The 19,454-nt window shown below is 50.7% G+C and overlaps 1 protein-coding gene across 1 annotated transcript; it reads left to right on the top strand.

Annotated features, from left to right (window-relative positions):
- Positions 1-1,781: 1,781 nt before the first annotated feature.
- On the top strand, positions 1,782-16,502 carry LOC146789033 (zinc finger BED domain-containing protein 5-like). The gene is made up of 2 exons (XM_085631018.1): positions 1,782-2,651; positions 16,359-16,502. Exons 1-2 carry the CDS (start codon positions 1,782-1,784, stop codon positions 16,500-16,502), a joined length of 1,014 nt encoding a protein of 337 aa, XP_085487144.1.
- The last annotated feature ends 2,952 nt before the right edge of the window (positions 16,503-19,454 follow it).

Below are 19,454 nucleotides of genomic sequence, written 5' to 3'. Positions count from 1 at the left end.
GACGTCGCGACTCGAGTCACCAGGACTCCCAGGAGGACCGGAGCAGGAGCAGGAGGAGACGGACGGAGACCAGGACTCAGCACTGCAGACTCAGAGAGACCGCATCCGGATCCAGACCAGGCCGCAGGTGCAGCGCGAGGTGAGTCTCACTCATTTGCACCCTCATTGAAATCTTATTTTTTGTTGCTAATTTCAAAAGAATGAAAGATTTTTGCCAGTAGACAACACGAGTAGCAAGTGCTCCCCAAGTTCCCATTAGTTCATTTATCACCCTTGGCTATCTGCATCTGTGTATTTAATTGCTGACGACTGATTCTTGGTGATAAATCACTTTATATCGAGGAGGGAGTTGCGAGCCCTTCTATGAAAATGAGGGCATGATACCGTCAGCTGATAGGCATTGATGTGAATCGCATAACTGTGCAACAAAAGCCTGCCCGGATGTGCTCGCTGCACAAACAGCCCGTTGTTTCCAACAGTGCCAGTTGTCTATTAATGTCAAGAGGAATGCAATTTTATTAGTATGTGAGAAAGGCATACTCAGTCTCTGACGTAGGACTCTTGTAAACTTCTTTCATCCGCTCTCTTAGCAATCCTTCTTACCATCCCCGAGCCCCTGCTGTACATAGGTGCAATCATTCGCTACGGATGTTAAACGTATATTTAATTTAAACACATATTAAACACTGCAACAGTCTAATAATAGTACAGAGGGGCTGCGTAAGAGGTGCAACCTGATATTTAGAATGATATCGTTTGGTAAATTTACACAACATAAAAGTTTCTGTTTTGTGCAAAGGTCGGGAGAGCGTGACGCCTGAACCCAGGGATTTCAGTGGCCCATTGTACTTAATAAAGACCTAGGCAGCCTCTTGTATGAAGGGAGATATGAGCTGGCCCCCGCTGCTGGCAGCTGGTTGTTGGGTGTGAGCACTGTGCCGAGACTCTAGTTGCAAAACCCGCATTCACTCTTGACGGCTTTTAGAGTAGGCAGGGGGATGGGCAGTAAACTATTAAGATGCGAGATTATCTCACTCAATCAAGGTGATGGCGTGGCATATAACTACTTTAGGCTGCATTTCCCGTTCAGTGAAAGGCTAGCAAAGGCACCTACAGCAGGCCAGTATAGTTGGCGTGTAACCTTGTAGTGGTTGGAGCAAGTGGCTGCTAATATCCTTATTGTCAACATACTGTTGATTGTTAATGCCTCTTACCGTTTGCCCACATTATGTGCCTTTGACTTGGGCTTAGTTACTTTGAGGGCACGTGAGCACATCAACCTTCCCTCTTAACTTCTGTTAACTGACAGCGCTGAAAATTATTGAATTCGGAGTGTGTTTATTAAAACATTAAGACATTTTACATAATAATCCACATGCAGGCTCGACTCTACAGCTGCTCCTTCATTTGTTCACATTCACATGATTTGGAAATGTTGCCTTCCAACGAGGGGGAAATAAAAGTACTGAGAAAGGTCCCATGGCTTGTACTTTCGTTCACTTTCATGTTCTTTTGTCCCTTTTAGCTGTGCTTAAGCCTAGAGATTATCCTAGCTCCTTTTTTGCTTTATTTTAAGTGATAACACCTTATTACAGCTTTTATGAATACTTGTTTACTCTCTGGGTTAGCTTTGTACTTGGCATCAAGGGCTCTCTCTGAGAAACCATCCAGTCACAATTTGCTCCTTATAGATACAAATCTTAAATTTCTTTTATAGGTAACTTGCAGGTGCAGCGTCCTTGTGTATGCCTAGTACTGAGTGACAGTGAGATACTGCAGTGATGGACAAGTTTTTGAAAAGGAAAGAACTGGACTCTGAACAAAATTTGGAGCCAGATGAGAGCCCAAGTATGAGTGGGGATCAAAAGAAAGCAAAGATGGTTAGCTCAAGCAAATTCTCTGGCACAAGGCAATATAGCGAAAGCTATATTTCATTTGGATTTACTGTCACCGGAGATGCAAACAAACCAACTCCACTGTGCGTGGTGTGTGGTGAAAAGCTAGCTAACAGTGCTATGGTCCCAAGCAAACTTAAACGCCATCTCCAAACGAAACACCCTTCGCTTCAAAACAAGAATGCGGACTATTTTGTTCGCCTGCGTGAAAACACTGAGAAACAGGCAACTTTCATGAGAAAAACCACAAAGGTAAATGAAAGAGCTCTTAAAGCTAGCTATCAAGTTGCTGAACTTATAGCCAAGTCAAAAAAGTCGCACACTGTGGCAGAGACATTAATACTTCCCGCCTGCAAAGCTATTGTAGAGGAGATGCTCGGACCTGAAGCAGCTAAGGAAATAGCCAAACTCCCTCTCTCAGACAACACAATTTCCAGACGTATTAATGACATGTCTGCAGACATCGAAAGTGTGGTTTTGGAAAAGATCCGTATCAGTGAGAAATGTGCATTGCAACTTGACGAGTCTACTGATATCAGTGGACATGCTCAACTCTTGGCCAATGTGCGTTTTGTTGATGGTGATGCAATTAGAGAAAACTTCTTTTTTTGCAAGGCATTGCCAGAAAAAACAACAGGAGAAGAAATTTTTCGGGTCACATCAGAATACCTTGAACAAGGAGGACTTAAGTGGGAAAACTGCACAAGTGTCTGCACCGATGGAGCTGCAGCCATGGTCGGGCGCACCAAAGGCTTTGTAAGCAGAGTGAAGGAAAGAAATCCAGATGTGATTGTTACGCATTGTTTTTTACACCGTGAGGCCCTCGTAGCCAAGACTTTACCAGCAGACCTAGTTCATGTGTTGGATGATGTTGTGCGCATGGTAAACTTTGTAAAGTCACGACCCCTGAAAAGTCGCATATTTGCAGCTTTGTGTGAGGAGATGGGAGCTGCGGGAGGAACTTAAAGTGTTTCTGACAAATGAGAGGGCAGATTACGCAAAGCTGCTTGCAAGTGATGAGTGGTGTGCAAGGCTGGCATACCTGGCAGATATATTTCATCATCTGAATGAACTGAACACACGAATGCAAGGCCGAAATGAAAACCTGCTTACAAGTACAGATAAAATAAATGGATTCCGTTCAAAGGTGCAACTCTGGCATCAACACGTGGAAAGTGGCAATCTTGAAATGTTCACACTCACCAAGCAATGGCAAGGTGTTCACACTGCTGCACTGTGTGAGATAATAGTTAAACATTTAAAAACTCTCAAGGAGAGGTTGTCATTTTATTTCTCTTCAGTCTCCACTGAATGCCTTGACTGGGTTAGGGACCCTTATAGCTCAGCATCAGTTGGTGGAAAGGACATGACTTTACAGGAGCAGGAGGAACTAACTGAACTGAGGCAAAATCGTGGTTTCAAGCTAAGATTTGCTGATCTACCTTTGGATAGTTTTTGGTTGGATACTGCCAAGGAGTTCCCCCTTCTGGCAAACAAAGCTATTTTGACATTGCTCCCATTTTCCACTACATATCTGTGTGAGATGAGCTTTTCAAGCATGATTGCTATAAAAACTAAATACAGAGAGAGACTGAGAGCTGTTGACGAAGAGCTACGTGTGTGTCTTTCTTCAATTCCAGCCAGAATATCAACTTTGTGTTCAGCCAAACAGGCCCAGGTTGCGCACTGATCAAATAAGTATTTTATAATTTTTCATATTTCTGTTTACTTACTAACTATTTCATAATAAAGTAATTATAAAATACTTTCTTTGTGTTTATTTGATTCCTATTCAAGAGAATTACTTTATATATAGTCAATATAGAGGCACAGAGTTAAATTTTCTAACATTTTCTAACATTTTCTTATGGTGGTGTGCCTCGTGATTTTTTTCATGAAACAAGTGTGCCTTGGTTGAAAAAGGTTGAAAAACACTGGCATAGACAAGCTGAGGACAGCCAAATGAATGGGTGGAGGGAGGAAGTGAGGAGCATCTTGGAGGCGTGTGTGTTGCCAAATCTGGATACTCTGTGGGCCCTTGCTGCAGGGGCCGCAGCAGCAGGCGGCATCTCCTTGCCAAATGCCAGAATTGGCACACAAAGACTAGGATGTCAGAAGGACAACTGCAACAGGCACGTGTGTAAAGTAAGGAGTGTCCAGTGTCACATGGCAGACCCAGAGACAATGTATGCACAATCACCAAAGAAGCATGACACCGGATCAGGAAACTGAAGGCCTACCTGCGCACAGGAGACACACCCTCAGCAGCTGTTGATGGCCCATTGTGTGGACCAACATGCCCAAAAACATACACGACCATGTACTTAATGCCCAATAGGGAGCCTAATCCATGAGCAACTGCATGCATGTTGCTAAACTACACATGGACTCCTATGCATAATCTTCCACAACTATGCCAGATATGCCGCATGCAAAGTGGCAAGAGACCAGCATTGACAGAGATGAGGCACCTTGGAGTGTGACGAACACCTTTATTACTCAGCCTCACACTAAGGGAAATGCATCAATTGGAACAGACTCACAGGTCATTTGGCTGACCATGTGTGACCTACACTGGACACCCCCTTCAACACACAGATGTGGTAAATCCTACTGAGCTGGCACACAAGTGAAGTGGTTGAGCCTAACACCCATTGCTGCACACGGAGAGTCTGCAATTCCCCATTGAGCCTCATATGGGGGTGTCCCACACTATGTCCACCATTAGCATCCCGTATGTTCCTGAGGGACGTTATACACACATTGATGCCTTCATCAGAATCCACAAACCATTACAGATGACTGTCAGGAAGGGTGACTATCAATTAATGGGAGCCATGCAACAAGTCATGTGGCCCATGGTGAGTCGACATGTATGCATGGTAACACAACATGCACAGGAGCAGTCCCCACATATCACAAACACGTACCACCCACAAAATGCCTTGCTGCACTCCTTACCCCAAATGACTTTTCACCATGTCTGTGCATGTAACTCTGATCCAGCACACGTTGCAATACTCATGAGGAATAGCAGGAGGGCAATGATGACATGAGCAGACGACAGCCGCAAGAACCTGGGGAGGACAGACACACAACAAGTCAGCGAAGAGCTAGTAAGCCGCAGACATGTACATGTACTCTACAGGAATGATGTTGTCACCATGCTCTTAATAAATTTAGTGTCCCAGCTAAAATGTGTGGAATGACATAATCACTTGAATGACACATCAGAACACACCTCCAAGTCACTTAGCACACAGTCAGCTGGACACACACATTGCAACACATGCCACACAAGGCTCAAAGCGTGCACACTCAGACACAGGGACTCACCATCATGAGAAGAAGTTGCGGATAAACTGACTCCGGATGTCCTCATCCTCATCCTCACTTGCCCCGTGCCCGAGCCCTTCATCCTCCACGGGTGGATGATCCTGCTCATCCGGATCAAGGATGAGTATCACGGCCTTCTCCACTGCCATGTTGCGCAGCATGCAGCACACAATGAAGATTTTGTAGACCTTCACCGGAGCATATGGGAGGGCGCCGCCGGTCTTGTGGAGGCACTGGAATCTGCTCTTCAGAAGTCCAAACATCCTCTCAATCACGCGCCTCGTCTGCCCATGGGTGTCGTTGTACCGGTGTTCTGCGGCTGTTCTGGGGTTGCGGAGAGGCGTCATCAGCCATGGCATGTTGGGATAGCCAGAGTCCCCTACATGGAAACATCATGTGAAGAAGTGGGTCAGGAGATGCCGTAAGATACAAAGATAGCGCTAAACACAGGACTAACAGAGTATACCCACCAACAAGACATGCTCGTTCCGCGTGCAGCTGCAGCATCATTTCTGGCACCCTGCTACGCCTCATGATGTATGCATCGTGTGCGGACCCTAGAAAACGGGAACAGATATGGGAAATCAACATGTTAGCAAGACACACCACAAGGGCATTAATGGAGTGGTAATGTTTTCTGTTTCTATAGGCTACCTCCTGTGCCTGTGGTGGTACCAAAGCCACATGTGTCCCATCAATGGCCCCAATTACATGAGGCATCTCTCCCAGGGCATAGAACTCACCCTTGACACCTGTCAACTGCTCACGAGTGGGAAAATTGATGAATTCATCCAGGTGCACCAACATGGCTTCTAAAACATCATGCAGGACACGGCTGAACATTGTCTGGGACATGCCACCAACATCAGCTATGGTCAATTGAAACGTGCCGGTGGCAAAAAAATGTAGGGCTGCCATCACCTTCATCTTGGGGGTCAGAGCTGTAGGATACCTGTGTTGTGGTTGGAGGTGTGGTGCAAGCCGGCGGGTCAAGTCCTCTATCAACTCTTGCGAGAAGCGGTATCTGCGTATGCAGTCATGTTCACGCATGGCATCCAGGTCTGGCATTCGTCTGGGGAGAGGCGGTGCCCTGCAGAGATTTGGAAGGAATAACGAAGAGTGAGTACATTACCACAACAATATCACTGAGGTGAGCACATGTTCAACAGCTAATACACATCTGCTTAATACAGAGTCTGGGCTGTGCAATACATCCAGGACACGTAGGCCAGCCAGGTGATACTCCTACAAAGAGCCAGCCACAATAGTTGCATGGCAATGTTGACGTGACATGCCATTAAAATAGCTGTGGGCCAGTGTAAGTGACAAGCCAGACACATTACATGAGTGACAGACATCCACATATCAGCATTTGAAGGATGTCATCTCATACAGACAGCTGGCGGGAGTCTAGACGCACAGGTCACATGTCATCTGAAAAAGGACAGATAACACACATTTCCATGAAGGGGTACATGTCATTAACTGATGACACAGACATTGAGAGAACGCAGATATTGCCTCATGTCAGGAAGTCTTCTTCGAACCATCATGACACATATAACGTGTGAGTCCACATGTGGCATGGTGTGCATATATGTGTGTCATGCACATATGCACACAGACACATGTTGGATGCTGCAACAGCAGATGGAGTTGACGGAACACCAACGGAAAGCTCATGGGAACACATGACACACACATGACATAGTCACATCGTGGCATGCTGGTAGTCACATGTCAGGTGTAATTATCCGTGTACCTGGCATCAGGGGACAGTTGCGGGTTTTGCTGACTGTGCCATACCAGTGATGCAGTGCTTGACACGTGTGTCCTACATGCATACATGTACAAAGTGTGAAGGGGAAGTGTGCCACGTAGTGCACCATCACACATGACATGTGTAAACAGCTCATCGCACATCTATTGTGCCACAACATGAGGAGACATGTGCCACATCACTGCCTGACACACCTAGGCCCTGCACATGAAGGACTGCACTGACAATGACTTGATGTCCAGCCTTGTGCGAGTCTGACACCTCCATTCCTTTCGTGTGCGCCTCCTATCACCAGTGTACCGTAGGCCCTAGTGATACGGCACGTACTCACGCGTGTACGGCCCATACACACGTGAGTACGTGCCGTACACGCGTGAGTACGTGTCTATCACTATAGTTGTGTTACTGTAGGTCCGAGTGATACGGCACGTACTCACGCGTGTACGGCACGTACTCACGTGTGTATGGGCCGTACACGCGTGAGTACGTGCCGTATCACTAGGGCCTACGGTACCCCCAACTATAGTGATAGGCACGTACTCACGCGTGTACGGGCCGTACACGCGTGAGTACGTGCCGTATCACTAGGGCCTACGGTGCCCCCAACTATAGTGATAGGCACGTATTCACGCGTGTACCCGTATCACTGTAGTGATGGTGCCCTAGGGGTACGTGTGAAACACGCCGTACCTGTGTGGGGATTTAAGAATTACAATGGGGACACATGAGGGACAAGTATTAGGGCCTAAATGCATGCTGGTTGTCATGGATACCGAGTTTCAAGTTCAAAATTTAACATCATGTGGTCCGGAAAAAGCAGTTGGCCACATTATACATTGTTGCAAAGTGGTTGTTGACTTGACATGATGCTGCAAAATCGAAAGATGCAAAGGCTGTCACTGGTGTATGTTTAAAGGGATTGGAGGAAACGTAGGATGCAAATGAGTCTGACCAATCACTCTGTACTCCTGTAAATGAAATAGGCCAGCAAGGCAGATATAAGGCAGACAGAACCCATGAGAGGGCACTTGCCTGCACAACATGTCAGTCGATACCACTGCTGCTGTATTGTCTCCCTCTGGCACCATGTCAAGGACTGTGGAGAGGGCCCAGCCTTTCACCCAGTAGGAGAACGAGGCCCTGCTGGATGTGATCCTCCCACGGTACCCCATGCTGTATGGTCGACCAGGGGAGCAGGTGAGTGCTGACTCCACTACCTTTGCCTGTGCACCTTTATTGTGTCTGTCACTTCTGGCATTGTGTCCAGGTGTGACAGACATGCAATGTTGGTTGGAGTGGGTTCCAGGGGGGGGGGTGGATGACTTATGTCTCTCATGCAGGGCTTGATGTAGTTCATGTGTGCACTCCTCACTTGCATTGTGCTTACTGTGACATTCACTGCATAGTGCATGGCACATTCCGCCAGCCTAATCCTCTTGGGCATTCTGTTCTATTGTCCTGCGGTGATTCAGTGGTCACCCCGGTGTGACAGGTGCCTGCACCCACAGATGTGTGTGAGAGTTGAGTGGAGCTGTGGTGAGAGTGGTGAGAGTGTCCAAATGATGACTACGCCACCTGGACATTGATGTGTGTGAATGTTTCTTGTCATGTGGGTGAGTGTCTATGTGGAGTGTTGCACCACAGCTGCATGGAGGAGGCAACTGCTCAATCCATCTGATGTGTGAAGTAAGCCATGCTGTGTGTCTGACTTGCTGAGCTAGCCCCACACCTGTGACCCCCCCCCCTGGCAAGTGGCACATGTGCAGAGTGAGGTTTGCATCCGCTGTTGCCAATGGCAGGTGATTGATGTGTGCCTATGTGTGTCTGCGTACTCTGCTGAGGTTTCGTCAGTGGCCTGGGACATGTGACTGCTTTGCGGTGCTGTCCATCAGCCTTGTGTTGCTTGGGATGCACAGTGTGTGCCATGATCAGGGATTGTTTCGCACCCCTCATGCCACCTGTGTACTTACTATGCCATGCAGTGCATTGGTGCGTCCCCAGTGGAAAAAGTCCCTATGACTAAGGTGCTATTACTTGCCAGCATACTATGCCCTGTTCAACAAATCAAAGATGTTCAAATGTGTGTCTCTGTGACATGGTGCAGGTGTAGTGATGTTGTCCCACTTTGTCATCCACACAGGTAACCGCCTACCACAAGGGGAAGATCTGGAAGGATGCCGTCAAGGCCGTGCAATCGGTGGAGGGTCGCAGTCGGCGCCTGCCACAAGTGAGGAAGAGATGGCAGGACATCCAGTGCTGGACCCGGAGGATCGCCCGGGTCATGCTGAAGGAGGAGGCTCCTCGCAAGCATGGCGGGCGCCGGCACCTGACCCACCAGACGAAGCAGGTCCTGGCGGTGGTCTTCCCTGACCTGGATAGGCGGATACAGGAGTTACAGCAGCAGGAAGTGGGTAGGTACATGTGTGTTTGTTGTGTGTCTCCAGCTTTTGTAGCTGCTCAGTCGCCTGTATACACTGCCAGGCTATATATGTGCAGTGCATATCCTGTTCCCCCAAGTCAACCTGTGCTGTTCTTCCTCCCTTCCCCTCCTTGACATGTGATACCTGGTCTGTGTGTTATCACTATTGCACATGGTCATCTAGGCTGCCAGTTTATCAAAGTGCACACTGCTTTCAGCATCATGTGTGGGGGTGGTCTGCCTGTGCCCTGTCCTGTTCAGTCATTTGGGGGTGCATAATTGTTGGCACTGATGCTGAGTCTCAACATAGGAGTGTGAGGTTTCAAATTAACAGACTTGCAGCATGCATTACCAATGTTGTGGCCTCAGACATGATGTGCATGAGTGGGATATATGCATAGTGCCGGGACGGTTGCTCCTTTAACAGTCAGCTCATTCCAGGACCATGGAGCAGTGTGCCCACTACAGTCCCCTGACACAGCCTGCCCTCCTACTCATGTGTGTCATCCAACACTGTGCACATTCACTGTGGGTTCAGCATGGCTCTGCCTCTGTGGCATTGTTCCCTGGCCTAGGTAGTATTTTTCACATGTGTGATACATTTGTCCACTGGACAGGGATACACCAGTTTGCTTGTGCATACTCACACTGGGCAGTGCCTGTGTGGCTATTCACAACAATCTGTTGATGTTTGTTTGTGACCAATATGTTTTGGCAGCCCTACAAGGTGATGTTGTGTTAATGAAGCTAGTTTTCAAGCACAGTTATTGTAACCCTGAATAAGAGGTGTCACTTCTTGATCGGTATCAGTCACATTGACTCAGGTATGGGTGGGTGTGTGCGGGAGGGGCGTACATGTTCAACCCTGATGTTTCATTGCCAGTTCTGACTTGTGTGTGATGATTCGCAGTACAGAAAGTCATCGTGCAGTGCCCCCGTGATGTTGGCCAGTGCTTAATGTTCGTGCTTCATAGCCTGTGTCAGTTTTTGACAATCATGTATCCTGCTTGTACATTTTTGGCACCTGTGTGTGGTTCAGATGCTACACGGTTGTGACTTTGTGTGCTGACATCTGTGGGTACATTCTGGCTTGCCATGAGGGGGAACCCACAAGACAGCTAGGCTTTTTTGCTAAACAATTGCAGGCCCATTAGCTTATGCATTGTCCTGGGTGTGGACATGTGTGCCACTCCAGATGACAGTCAGTAGGTCATATGTGTAGCCAACTGTGTGATCAGGTGACGGATAGCCATGTGACAAATGACATCATTCAAGTTGTTACTCAGAGAAAATGTCCATTGGCACTCACTACACCTGTCAACATATCTCAATGTTTCATATGCTTGACCTTGTTGTTTTGTTGTGAAGGACAATGATGTGCCTGCATGACAGATGTCTCCCAAGGAAGTGCACAAGACACCACCTTTACACTTTCCAGGGACACGCTGGCACATTTTAAAGTAAGGCACAGTTTGAACAAAACTTGTTTGGAGTTCATACATATACATGTTCCCACAGTGTGGTAGCATTTGGGTTAGTCCTTGGTTGTTGCTGATACCAACTTACGAGTGTCAAGTCATCCAGACCACCGTGGTGCCATGTATATGTACTTACTGATACGCCATTTCTGCCTAACAGTGGCTGATTTGAATGAGTCTGGCAGCTCAGACAATGACTGTGTACATGTAGTTTGGTGTGCACCTCCTTGTGTGACTTCTGCTATACAGACACATGTGTGTTGTGTTCACAGAGTGCCACATTCACACATGCTAGACATGTCCATTGTGTAAAGGGTTGTGATTCTCCAGGAGTCACAATGTATTTCTTTGGGGTGTCAAAAGTACTCACAGGTCTCTGAGTGTGGGGACACCTTCTGCATTAACATGTGGTATTTGGCCTTGGGTGCGACAATACTGTTTGGTTCACAGTGAACAAGAGGTGGCATGCCTTCATAGTCTTGCTGTGCTCAACTGATCCCAGACACTAGCTTCTCATGATGTTGTGATTTCAAGTTATTTGCTGGTGTGTCCTAATTTTCATTGTTTCCAAGTGGCATGGTGGGTCAACCAACTGGGGAGTGCAGGGCTTACATATGTGGGGAGTATCCTAGATGTTACTCATGATGCCTTTCCTGATTTGCACTGTTGCCTATTTTGTTTGGACTCATGTGTCAGATGTATACAGGTGACTGATTTTTTCCTGTCTCTTCACCTTGCCCACAGCATCATCGGAGGACACCGAGGGAGACACCGGCACGGACGTGGAGGAGGGATCGAGCAGTGGAGCCACCACTGCTGAGGAGTCGGTGGAATCTAGTGGCACGGAGGGGAGTGAGGCGGAGGACCTGCCCAGTACCAACACTGACTACGAGGCAGACGGGTCCGAGGCTGAGCTCCCAGAGGAGGCGGAGGCTGCTCCCACAGCTGAAAGCAGCAGTACATCTCTCGCCGCCCCCTCCATTCCCATCACCGCCCTCCCCCTTGCTCGGGTCCCTTCTGTCCGTGCTAGGCCACACCGTGTCTCCTTCGTGCCAGGCACCGCACCCCCTGCCCCTGTCCCCCCTGCTGCCCTCACTGCCGAGTCTGTGGACATTCAGCGGCAGTTGCAAGTTGGGTAGACATCGATCCTGACTGTCCTCCATGGCCACACCAGACTGCTGACCCAGATGGTGTCGTACATGGAGGGCATGTCATCAGCGATGTCTGACCAACGGATGTTGCTGAGGTCCCTGGACTCGTCACTGACGGCAGTAGTGAGTCACCTGCAGCGCTGCCTCCCCCCTCACCCCTGCCCCATCCACAAGTCCCACACCCATGCCTGTCCCAAGCACACCAAGACATCCACACACACGCACCCCACCAGACACAAGCAGCACACCACCACGTAAGGGCAAGCGCACACCTCCTGACACGTACACTCAGGGGGAAGCAGGCACACCCACTGGGTCTGGGGCACACAGGCAGGCACGCAGCCACAGTCCTCGTCCACATGACTCACTCCCCAGTCCCTCCGATGTCACTCCCCTTGGCTCCCCTGCCCCAGATTCGGAGAAGGAGGCCTACTTTGCTGGGCTGGGCCTCAGCCCCACTAGTTCACCTGGCCGTAAACGGTCAAGGCACTCCACGGGTAGGGGAGTTAAGTCCCCCAGCCTGTCCACCACCTCCCCCAGTAGCGCTGCAACCCATCCCTCCGACCCCCCCCCCCGGGGCCTGTTGTTTCTCCGGGTGCAGGGGAGACGCTTGAAGAACTGGCAGAAGTGTTCAGCGCTGAGCTCACCTCCACCTTTGGTGCTGCCCCACCCCCTGTGGTGGAGTCGTCTGTCCCTGCACCCACCACACCTACCCTTTCCCCTCCTGTCCCTGCGGTGCCTGGTCCTGCCCCACATGATGCCCCCCCCCCCCAGTCGACGACACAGAGTCTTCTGATGTGCAGGCAAGCTAGGGGAGACGCATGGCCATGTGTCCCCCCCCAAGGACTGATGATATGGACTGGCCATTGGCCTTTGTGAATAGTCTCGTTTACACATTATTATTTTCATGCTGAATAAAGCATTTTCTATTTTCGTTGGAAAAGTCTTGCATTTCAGGTATTGATGTTGATGCTGATGCTACAGGAGTTGGGGTTGTGGGCATGTGTTATGTTTCAGGGAAATGTTGTGGTCTGCTGCTCATGGGGTGGAACCTGGTATCTGTGTGCCATCACAAGGTCTCTGCAAAGATTCTTTGTCGTGTATGCTCTTTGTGTTTGGAGACATTGTCCCAAGGAGTGTTCCTTCCTCTGTGGCACCTGACATCTTCCCTGCAGAGAGTTGCACAATTGTTGTGTTGCCCTGTGTCTACATTTCCTTTGTTGGTGATGGATCCCTTTAACTCTGGCCATGCCTGCTCAGCAATGTCTCCGGCTGCATCGTCTGTGCCATCCTTGGTACTCACTGTACTTGTGTATAGAGTATTTTGCCATGCCTTCATGGAGAAATTGTCCCTTTTCCGCACAATGCATGTGTGTAATCCCAGCCTAGCACACATATGGTACTTGTTCTGCTGGGTATTTGAACACCTGACTCAAAATTGTGGGCATTGTATCTGTGGGAACTCCACCCTATTCCTTCCATGACAGACAACATCTTGGTGGCTGGCCCAGCACCTGAACATTCCTATCAGTCCTGGGATGTGCGTGACAGTGTGTGTTCTCTTTGGCTCTCTTAGTTTAGTAGTACAAAAGGGGGTGGTGATGGACGGAGCATCAGAACCAATCAAACACTCACACCCAGTCAACAGATCTGGGTTTGATCCATCACCGTTCTTTAGCCCACTCTGCCACCCCAGTTCAGACATGGCCATATGCAAATCAGTCTGACCCTGTGCCTCATGGGAACAGTCCAGCCCGAACTGCCAAGCCATGCCTTCCCTGGACCGGAAACAAGCTTCCTAGGACCGGTTTCTGGCATTTCAGCCGTCTTCAGCCAGGCTTGCTTGAATCAAGTGACTAAGTGAGCAAGGGACTCACGTCTGAGCATACCCTGCCAACTTATGGCAAACAAAGCAGTACAAAAGGGGGTGGTGATGGACGGAGCATCAGAACCAATCAAACACTCACACCCAGTCAACAGATCTGGGTTTGATCCATCACCGTTCTTTAGCCCACTCTGCCTCCCCAGTTCAGACATGGCCATATGCAAATCAGTCTGACCCTGTGCCTCATGGGAACAGTCCAGCCCGAACTGCCAAGCCATGCCTTCCCTGGACCGGAAACAAGCTTCCTAGGACCGGTTTCTGGCATTTCAGCCGTCCTCAGCCAGGCTTGCTTGAATCCAGTGACAAAGTGAGCAAGGGACTCACGTCTGAGCATACCGTGCCAACTTATGGCGAACAAAGCAGTACAAAAGGGGGTGCTGATGGACGGAGCATCAGAACCAATCAAACACTCACACCCAGTCAACAGATCTGGGTTTGATCCATCACCGTTCTTTAGCCCACTCTGCCACCCCAGTTCAGACATGGCCATATGCAAATCAGTCTGACCCTGTGCCTCATGGGAACAGTCCAGCCCGAACTGCCAAGCCATGCCTTCCCTGGACCGGAAACAAGCTTCCTAGGACCGGTTTCTGGCATTTCAGCCGTCTTCATCCAGGCTTGCTTGAATCCAGTGACAAAGTGAGCAAGGGACTCACGTCTGAGCATACCCTGCCAACTTATGGCGAACAAAGCAGTACAAAAGGGGGTGGTGATGGACGGAGCATCAGAACCAATCAAACACTCACACCCAGTCAACAGATCTGGGTTTGATCCATCACCGTTCTTTAGCCCACTCTGCCACCCCAGTTCAGACATGGCCATATGCAAATCAGTCTGACCCTGTGCCTCATGGGAACAGTCCAGCCCGAACTGCCAAGCCATGCCTTCCCTGGACCGGAAACAAGCTTCCTAGGACCGGTTTCTGGCATTTCAGCCGTCTTCAGCCAGGCTTGCTTGAATCCAGTGACAAAGTGAGCAAGGGGCTCACGTCTGAGCATACCCTGCCAACTTATGGCGAACAAAGCAGTACAAAAGGGGGTGCTGATGGATGGAGCATCAGAACCAATCAAACACTCACACCCAGTCAACAGATCTGGGTTTGATCCATCACCGTTCTTTAGCCCACTCTGCCACCCCAGTTCAGACATGGCCATATGCAAATCAGTCTGACCCTGTGCCTCATGGGAACAGTCCAGCCCGAACTGCCAAGCCATGCCTTCCCTGGACCGGAAACAAGCTTCCTAGGACCGGTTTCTGGCATTTCAGCCGTCTTCAGCCAGGCTTGCTTGAATCCAGTGACAAAGTGAACAAGGGACTCACGTCTGAGCATACCCTGCCAACTTATGGCGAACAAAGCAGTACAAAAGGGGGTGGTGATGGACGGAGCATCAGAACCAATCAAACACTCACACCCAGTCAACAGATCTGGGTTTGATCCATCACCGTTCTTTAGCCCACTCTGCCACCCCAGTTCAGACATGGCCATATGCAAATCAGTCTGACCCTGTGCCTCATGGGAACAGTCCAGCCCGAACTGCCAAGCCATGCCTTCCCTGGACCGGAAACAAGCTTCCTAGGACCGGTTTCTGGCATTTCAGCCGTCTTCAGCCAGGCTTGCTTGAATCCAGTGACAACGTGAGCAAGGGACTCACTTCTGAGCATACCCTGCCAACTTATGGCGAACAAAGCAGTACAAAAGGGGGTGGTGATGGACAGAGCATCAGAACCAATCAAACACTCACACCCAGTCAACAGATCTGGGTTTGATCCATCACCGTTCTTTAGCCCACTCTGCCACCCCAGTTCAGACATGGCCATATGCAAATCAGTCTGACCCTGTGCCTCATGGGAACAGTCCAGCCCGAACTGCCAAGCCATGCCTTCTCCGGACTGGAAACAAGCTTCCTAGGACCGGTTTCTGGCATTTCAGCCGTCTTCAGCCAGGATTGCTTGAATCCAGTGACAAAGTGAGCAAGGGACTCACGTCTGAGCATACCCTGCCAACTTATGGCGAACAAAGCGGTACAAAAGGGGGTGGTGATGGACGGAGCATCAGAACCAATCAAACACTCACACCCAGTCAACAGATCTTTCCGGTCCAGGGAAGGCATGGCTTGGCAGTTTGGGCTGGACTGTTCCCATGAGGCACGGGGTCAGACTGATTTGCATATGGCCATGTCTGAACTGGGGTGGCAGAGTGGGCTAAAGAACGGTGATGGATCAAACCCAGATCTGTTGACTGGGTGTGATTGTTTGATTGGTTCTGATGCTCCGTCCATCACCAGCGCCGCTCTCCCCACCAGGGTCAGAGGCAGCGCTCCCCAGTGCTGCACGTCACGCTTGAGGCGGTCCACTTGAGGGCATAGATTGCGCCTGAAAAACTCCATCTGATCCATCGTAATGTGCACCCCTAGATACTTGAACGACCCTTCCGCCACATGAAGCGGATATCCCACCGGCAGCCGCGGAGGGGGGCCCCGCAGTACGAGGAGGACCGACTTCGACCAATTAATCGTATAGCCAGACGCTCTGCCAAAGATCTCGCAGATGTTAAGTAGCGTCAATATGGAACGCCTAGGGGAGGACAAATACAGCAGCACGTCATCCGCGTATAGGGAGACGCGGTCCTCCCAGTCGGCAGACCACCGAAGGCCCCGCATCATGGGCCATCGTATCCAAGCCGCGAGCGGCTCGAGCACTAGGGCGAAGAGCAGCGGCGACAAAGGACAGCCCTGACGCGTGCCATGCGCCAGGGGGAAGTCCTTCGACATATGCCCGTTGGCCGCGACATGGGCCAGTGGTTTAGTGTATAGGAGTCGGACCCAAGCACAGAATTTGGGCCCGAACCCCAGATGCAACAATACCGCAAAGAGAAAGGGCCATTCTACCATGTCGAACACCATTCGTGCGTCAAGGGAAAGAAGCACTGCCAGTTCCTGCAAACGTTCCACCCGGGCCAGCACACCATGCAGTCGCCTCAAGTTGTGAGAAGTACCTCTGCCGGGCATAAAGCCCGACTGATCCGGGTGCACAATGTCAGATAAATGCGGCGTTAGCCTGATGGCCAACAATTTTGCGAGGATCTTGGCCTCCGCATTGATCAGCGAGACGGGACGGTAAGAGGTACATTGATCTGCCGGTTTACCCGCTTCGGAATTACCACGATGGTGGCCGTTCGTTGATCCACGGGGAGCTCTCCCGTCTGCAGGCTATGCGTAAACATATTTAGTAAGCGTCTTGGATAGCCTCTGATAGAGCTCAATCGGGATGCCGTTTGGTCCCAGAGCTTTACCGGGCTGTAACGCGCCGATAGCCGCCTGGAGCTCCTCCACCGGCCTCAAGGGTCTCCCGAGCCTCAGGGGAAAGCTTGGGCATCTGCAGGTCTCGGATGTACGTCAGTGCCATCTCCACCGTCATGGAGGAAGCGGAGGAGTAGACCCCTTGAAAATGCTCTGCTAGGGTGTGCACTATTACTCGCAGGTCGGTCGTCTTCAACCCCTCGTCAGTGCCAAGTTGCGCAATTCACCTGGCACCACTGTCGCGTCTGTCAAGCCACGCCAGCAGCCTACCCGTTTTATCGCCCACATCGTAAACTGTGTGCCTTGAGGCCTCTAGGCGCTGTCTGATACGCTCTGCGAGGTGCTCCTTATATTTCGTCTGTATCACATGCAGGTCGTGTGCAGCCGCGGGGGAGGGATCATGGGCCTGGCGAACCTCCGCCGCCCGGAACTCGAGCTCAAGCGACTGCAGCTCAGCTAGTTGTTTACGCTTATACTCCGAAACGGCGGCCATCGCCTGTCCCCGTACTACCGTTTTGTATGCCTCCCAAAGAACCGCAGGGGAGTCGACTGAGGCGGCGTTTTCTTGGAAGTAAAATCTCGTCGCCTTCGCTATAGATTTACTAATCTTTGGTAGCCGTATGCAGCCAGGGCGTATCGGATAAATGCGGCGACGCATCAGGTGATAACTAGTGTAATGCAATAGTATTGGGGAATGATCAGAGATACCTCTGGGTCTAATGTCTATACTTTCGATATTTTGGAGGCAACCGGGGGAGCCCAGAAAGTAATCAATGCGGGTTAGACTATTGTGCACCCCGGAGTGATACGTGTAGTGCCGCGCCGTCGGGTGATGGAACCGCCATAGATCTGTTAACCCGATCGCTTCTGTAAAACTCGCAAGGCGTGACACCCCCCCGCCCTTCGCTCGGGGCGGACACCGGTCAGTGAGGTCGTTCATAACAGCATTGGAGTCGCCACCCAAATACACCTCCCCCTCCGGTAGTGTAAGCAGAAATTCACTGAGCGCCGGGAACGCCGCAGCATGCAGCCCAGGTGGGATATAGACAGACACTATGTTGAGGGGCCGCCCCTCCCATTGAGTGTGAGCAGCGGCGAAGCGCCCAGACCCCTCAATGTGTACACTGAGCACGATCAAGTGGGACTGCCGGCGCAGCAGTATGCCAACCCCCCGGGACCCAGAGGTGAATTCAGAGTGCGCCACCATCTTATACCCCCATCTGTCCAACGCTTTAGTAGTGGTGCCAGTAAGGTGAGTCTCTTGGAGCAAGACCACCGCCGGGGTGCACCTCTTAATACTTTGCAGGACCAGGCCCCGTTTAATTTTATCTCCCAATCCCCGCACATTCCACGTGAGTAAAGAGAGGGGCTGCACCGGGGTCAAAGTGGTTTCAGGCGGCGGGTCGTGCATCAAGCCAGACATTACGGTGGCTGGGATAAATGACGAGGCATGGTGCGGATAGAGTGGTGTGAGACATGTGCAGTGTAGTGAGATCGTGCTTGGTATAGGTCAAGTGTCCGTGCCATCCAGAACCCAAACATGTGAGTAGAACCGTAAAACAATCCCCAACCCCCCAACCCCCTCCCTGCCTCCCTGCCACACGGACTCAGAACTGCCCACCACCCCAACTCAGCAGAGTGCTCAATTCCCTTAACCCCAAACAGTACTTGCGCTTCAAGGAGCGTGGGGTCCGAGGAAGACCAGAACATCCCCTGTCCCCAGGTCCCATCGTTCATGCCCTAAGGCAACGTGAAGTAGGCCATTCCAGCACCAGGAGGTCATTATCCATCTCCATGCCGGGGGAAACTTCCGCCACGGCCACTGCTTCATCCGGGAGGCTCCTCCTCAACCTCCTCCGTCCGCCGGCCGCGACTATCAGGATCTTCCGAACCCCCAGGGTGTCTCGTCCTTCGGTCCGAGCGCCCAGCACCCTTAGCCTGGCGCCATCCCTCCAGCCATCCCTCCAGCCAGTCATGAGCCTCCTCTGGCGTGTTAAAGAATATAGTTTTGCCATCCACCACTTAGCTTCTTTTTGACTTCCAGGAAGCTCCGTCGCTGCGCCGCCACTGCCGCCGTATAGTCCGGGAAGAAGGATACCGTGGAGTTTTGGAGACGGAGGGGCGGCGCCACCCGTGCCGCCTGAAGAATGGCGTCCCTGTCGCGGAAGTTGAACAGGCGGGCCAGGACAGGCCTCGGAGGCGCACCCACCC

The sequence above is a fragment of the Triturus cristatus genome, chromosome 10, assembly GCF_964204655.1.
Source record: "Triturus cristatus chromosome 10, aTriCri1.1, whole genome shotgun sequence".
NCBI classification, from domain to species: domain Eukaryota; kingdom Metazoa; phylum Chordata; class Amphibia; order Caudata; family Salamandridae; genus Triturus; species Triturus cristatus.
This window is presented reverse-complemented; position numbering and strand designations above follow the sequence as displayed.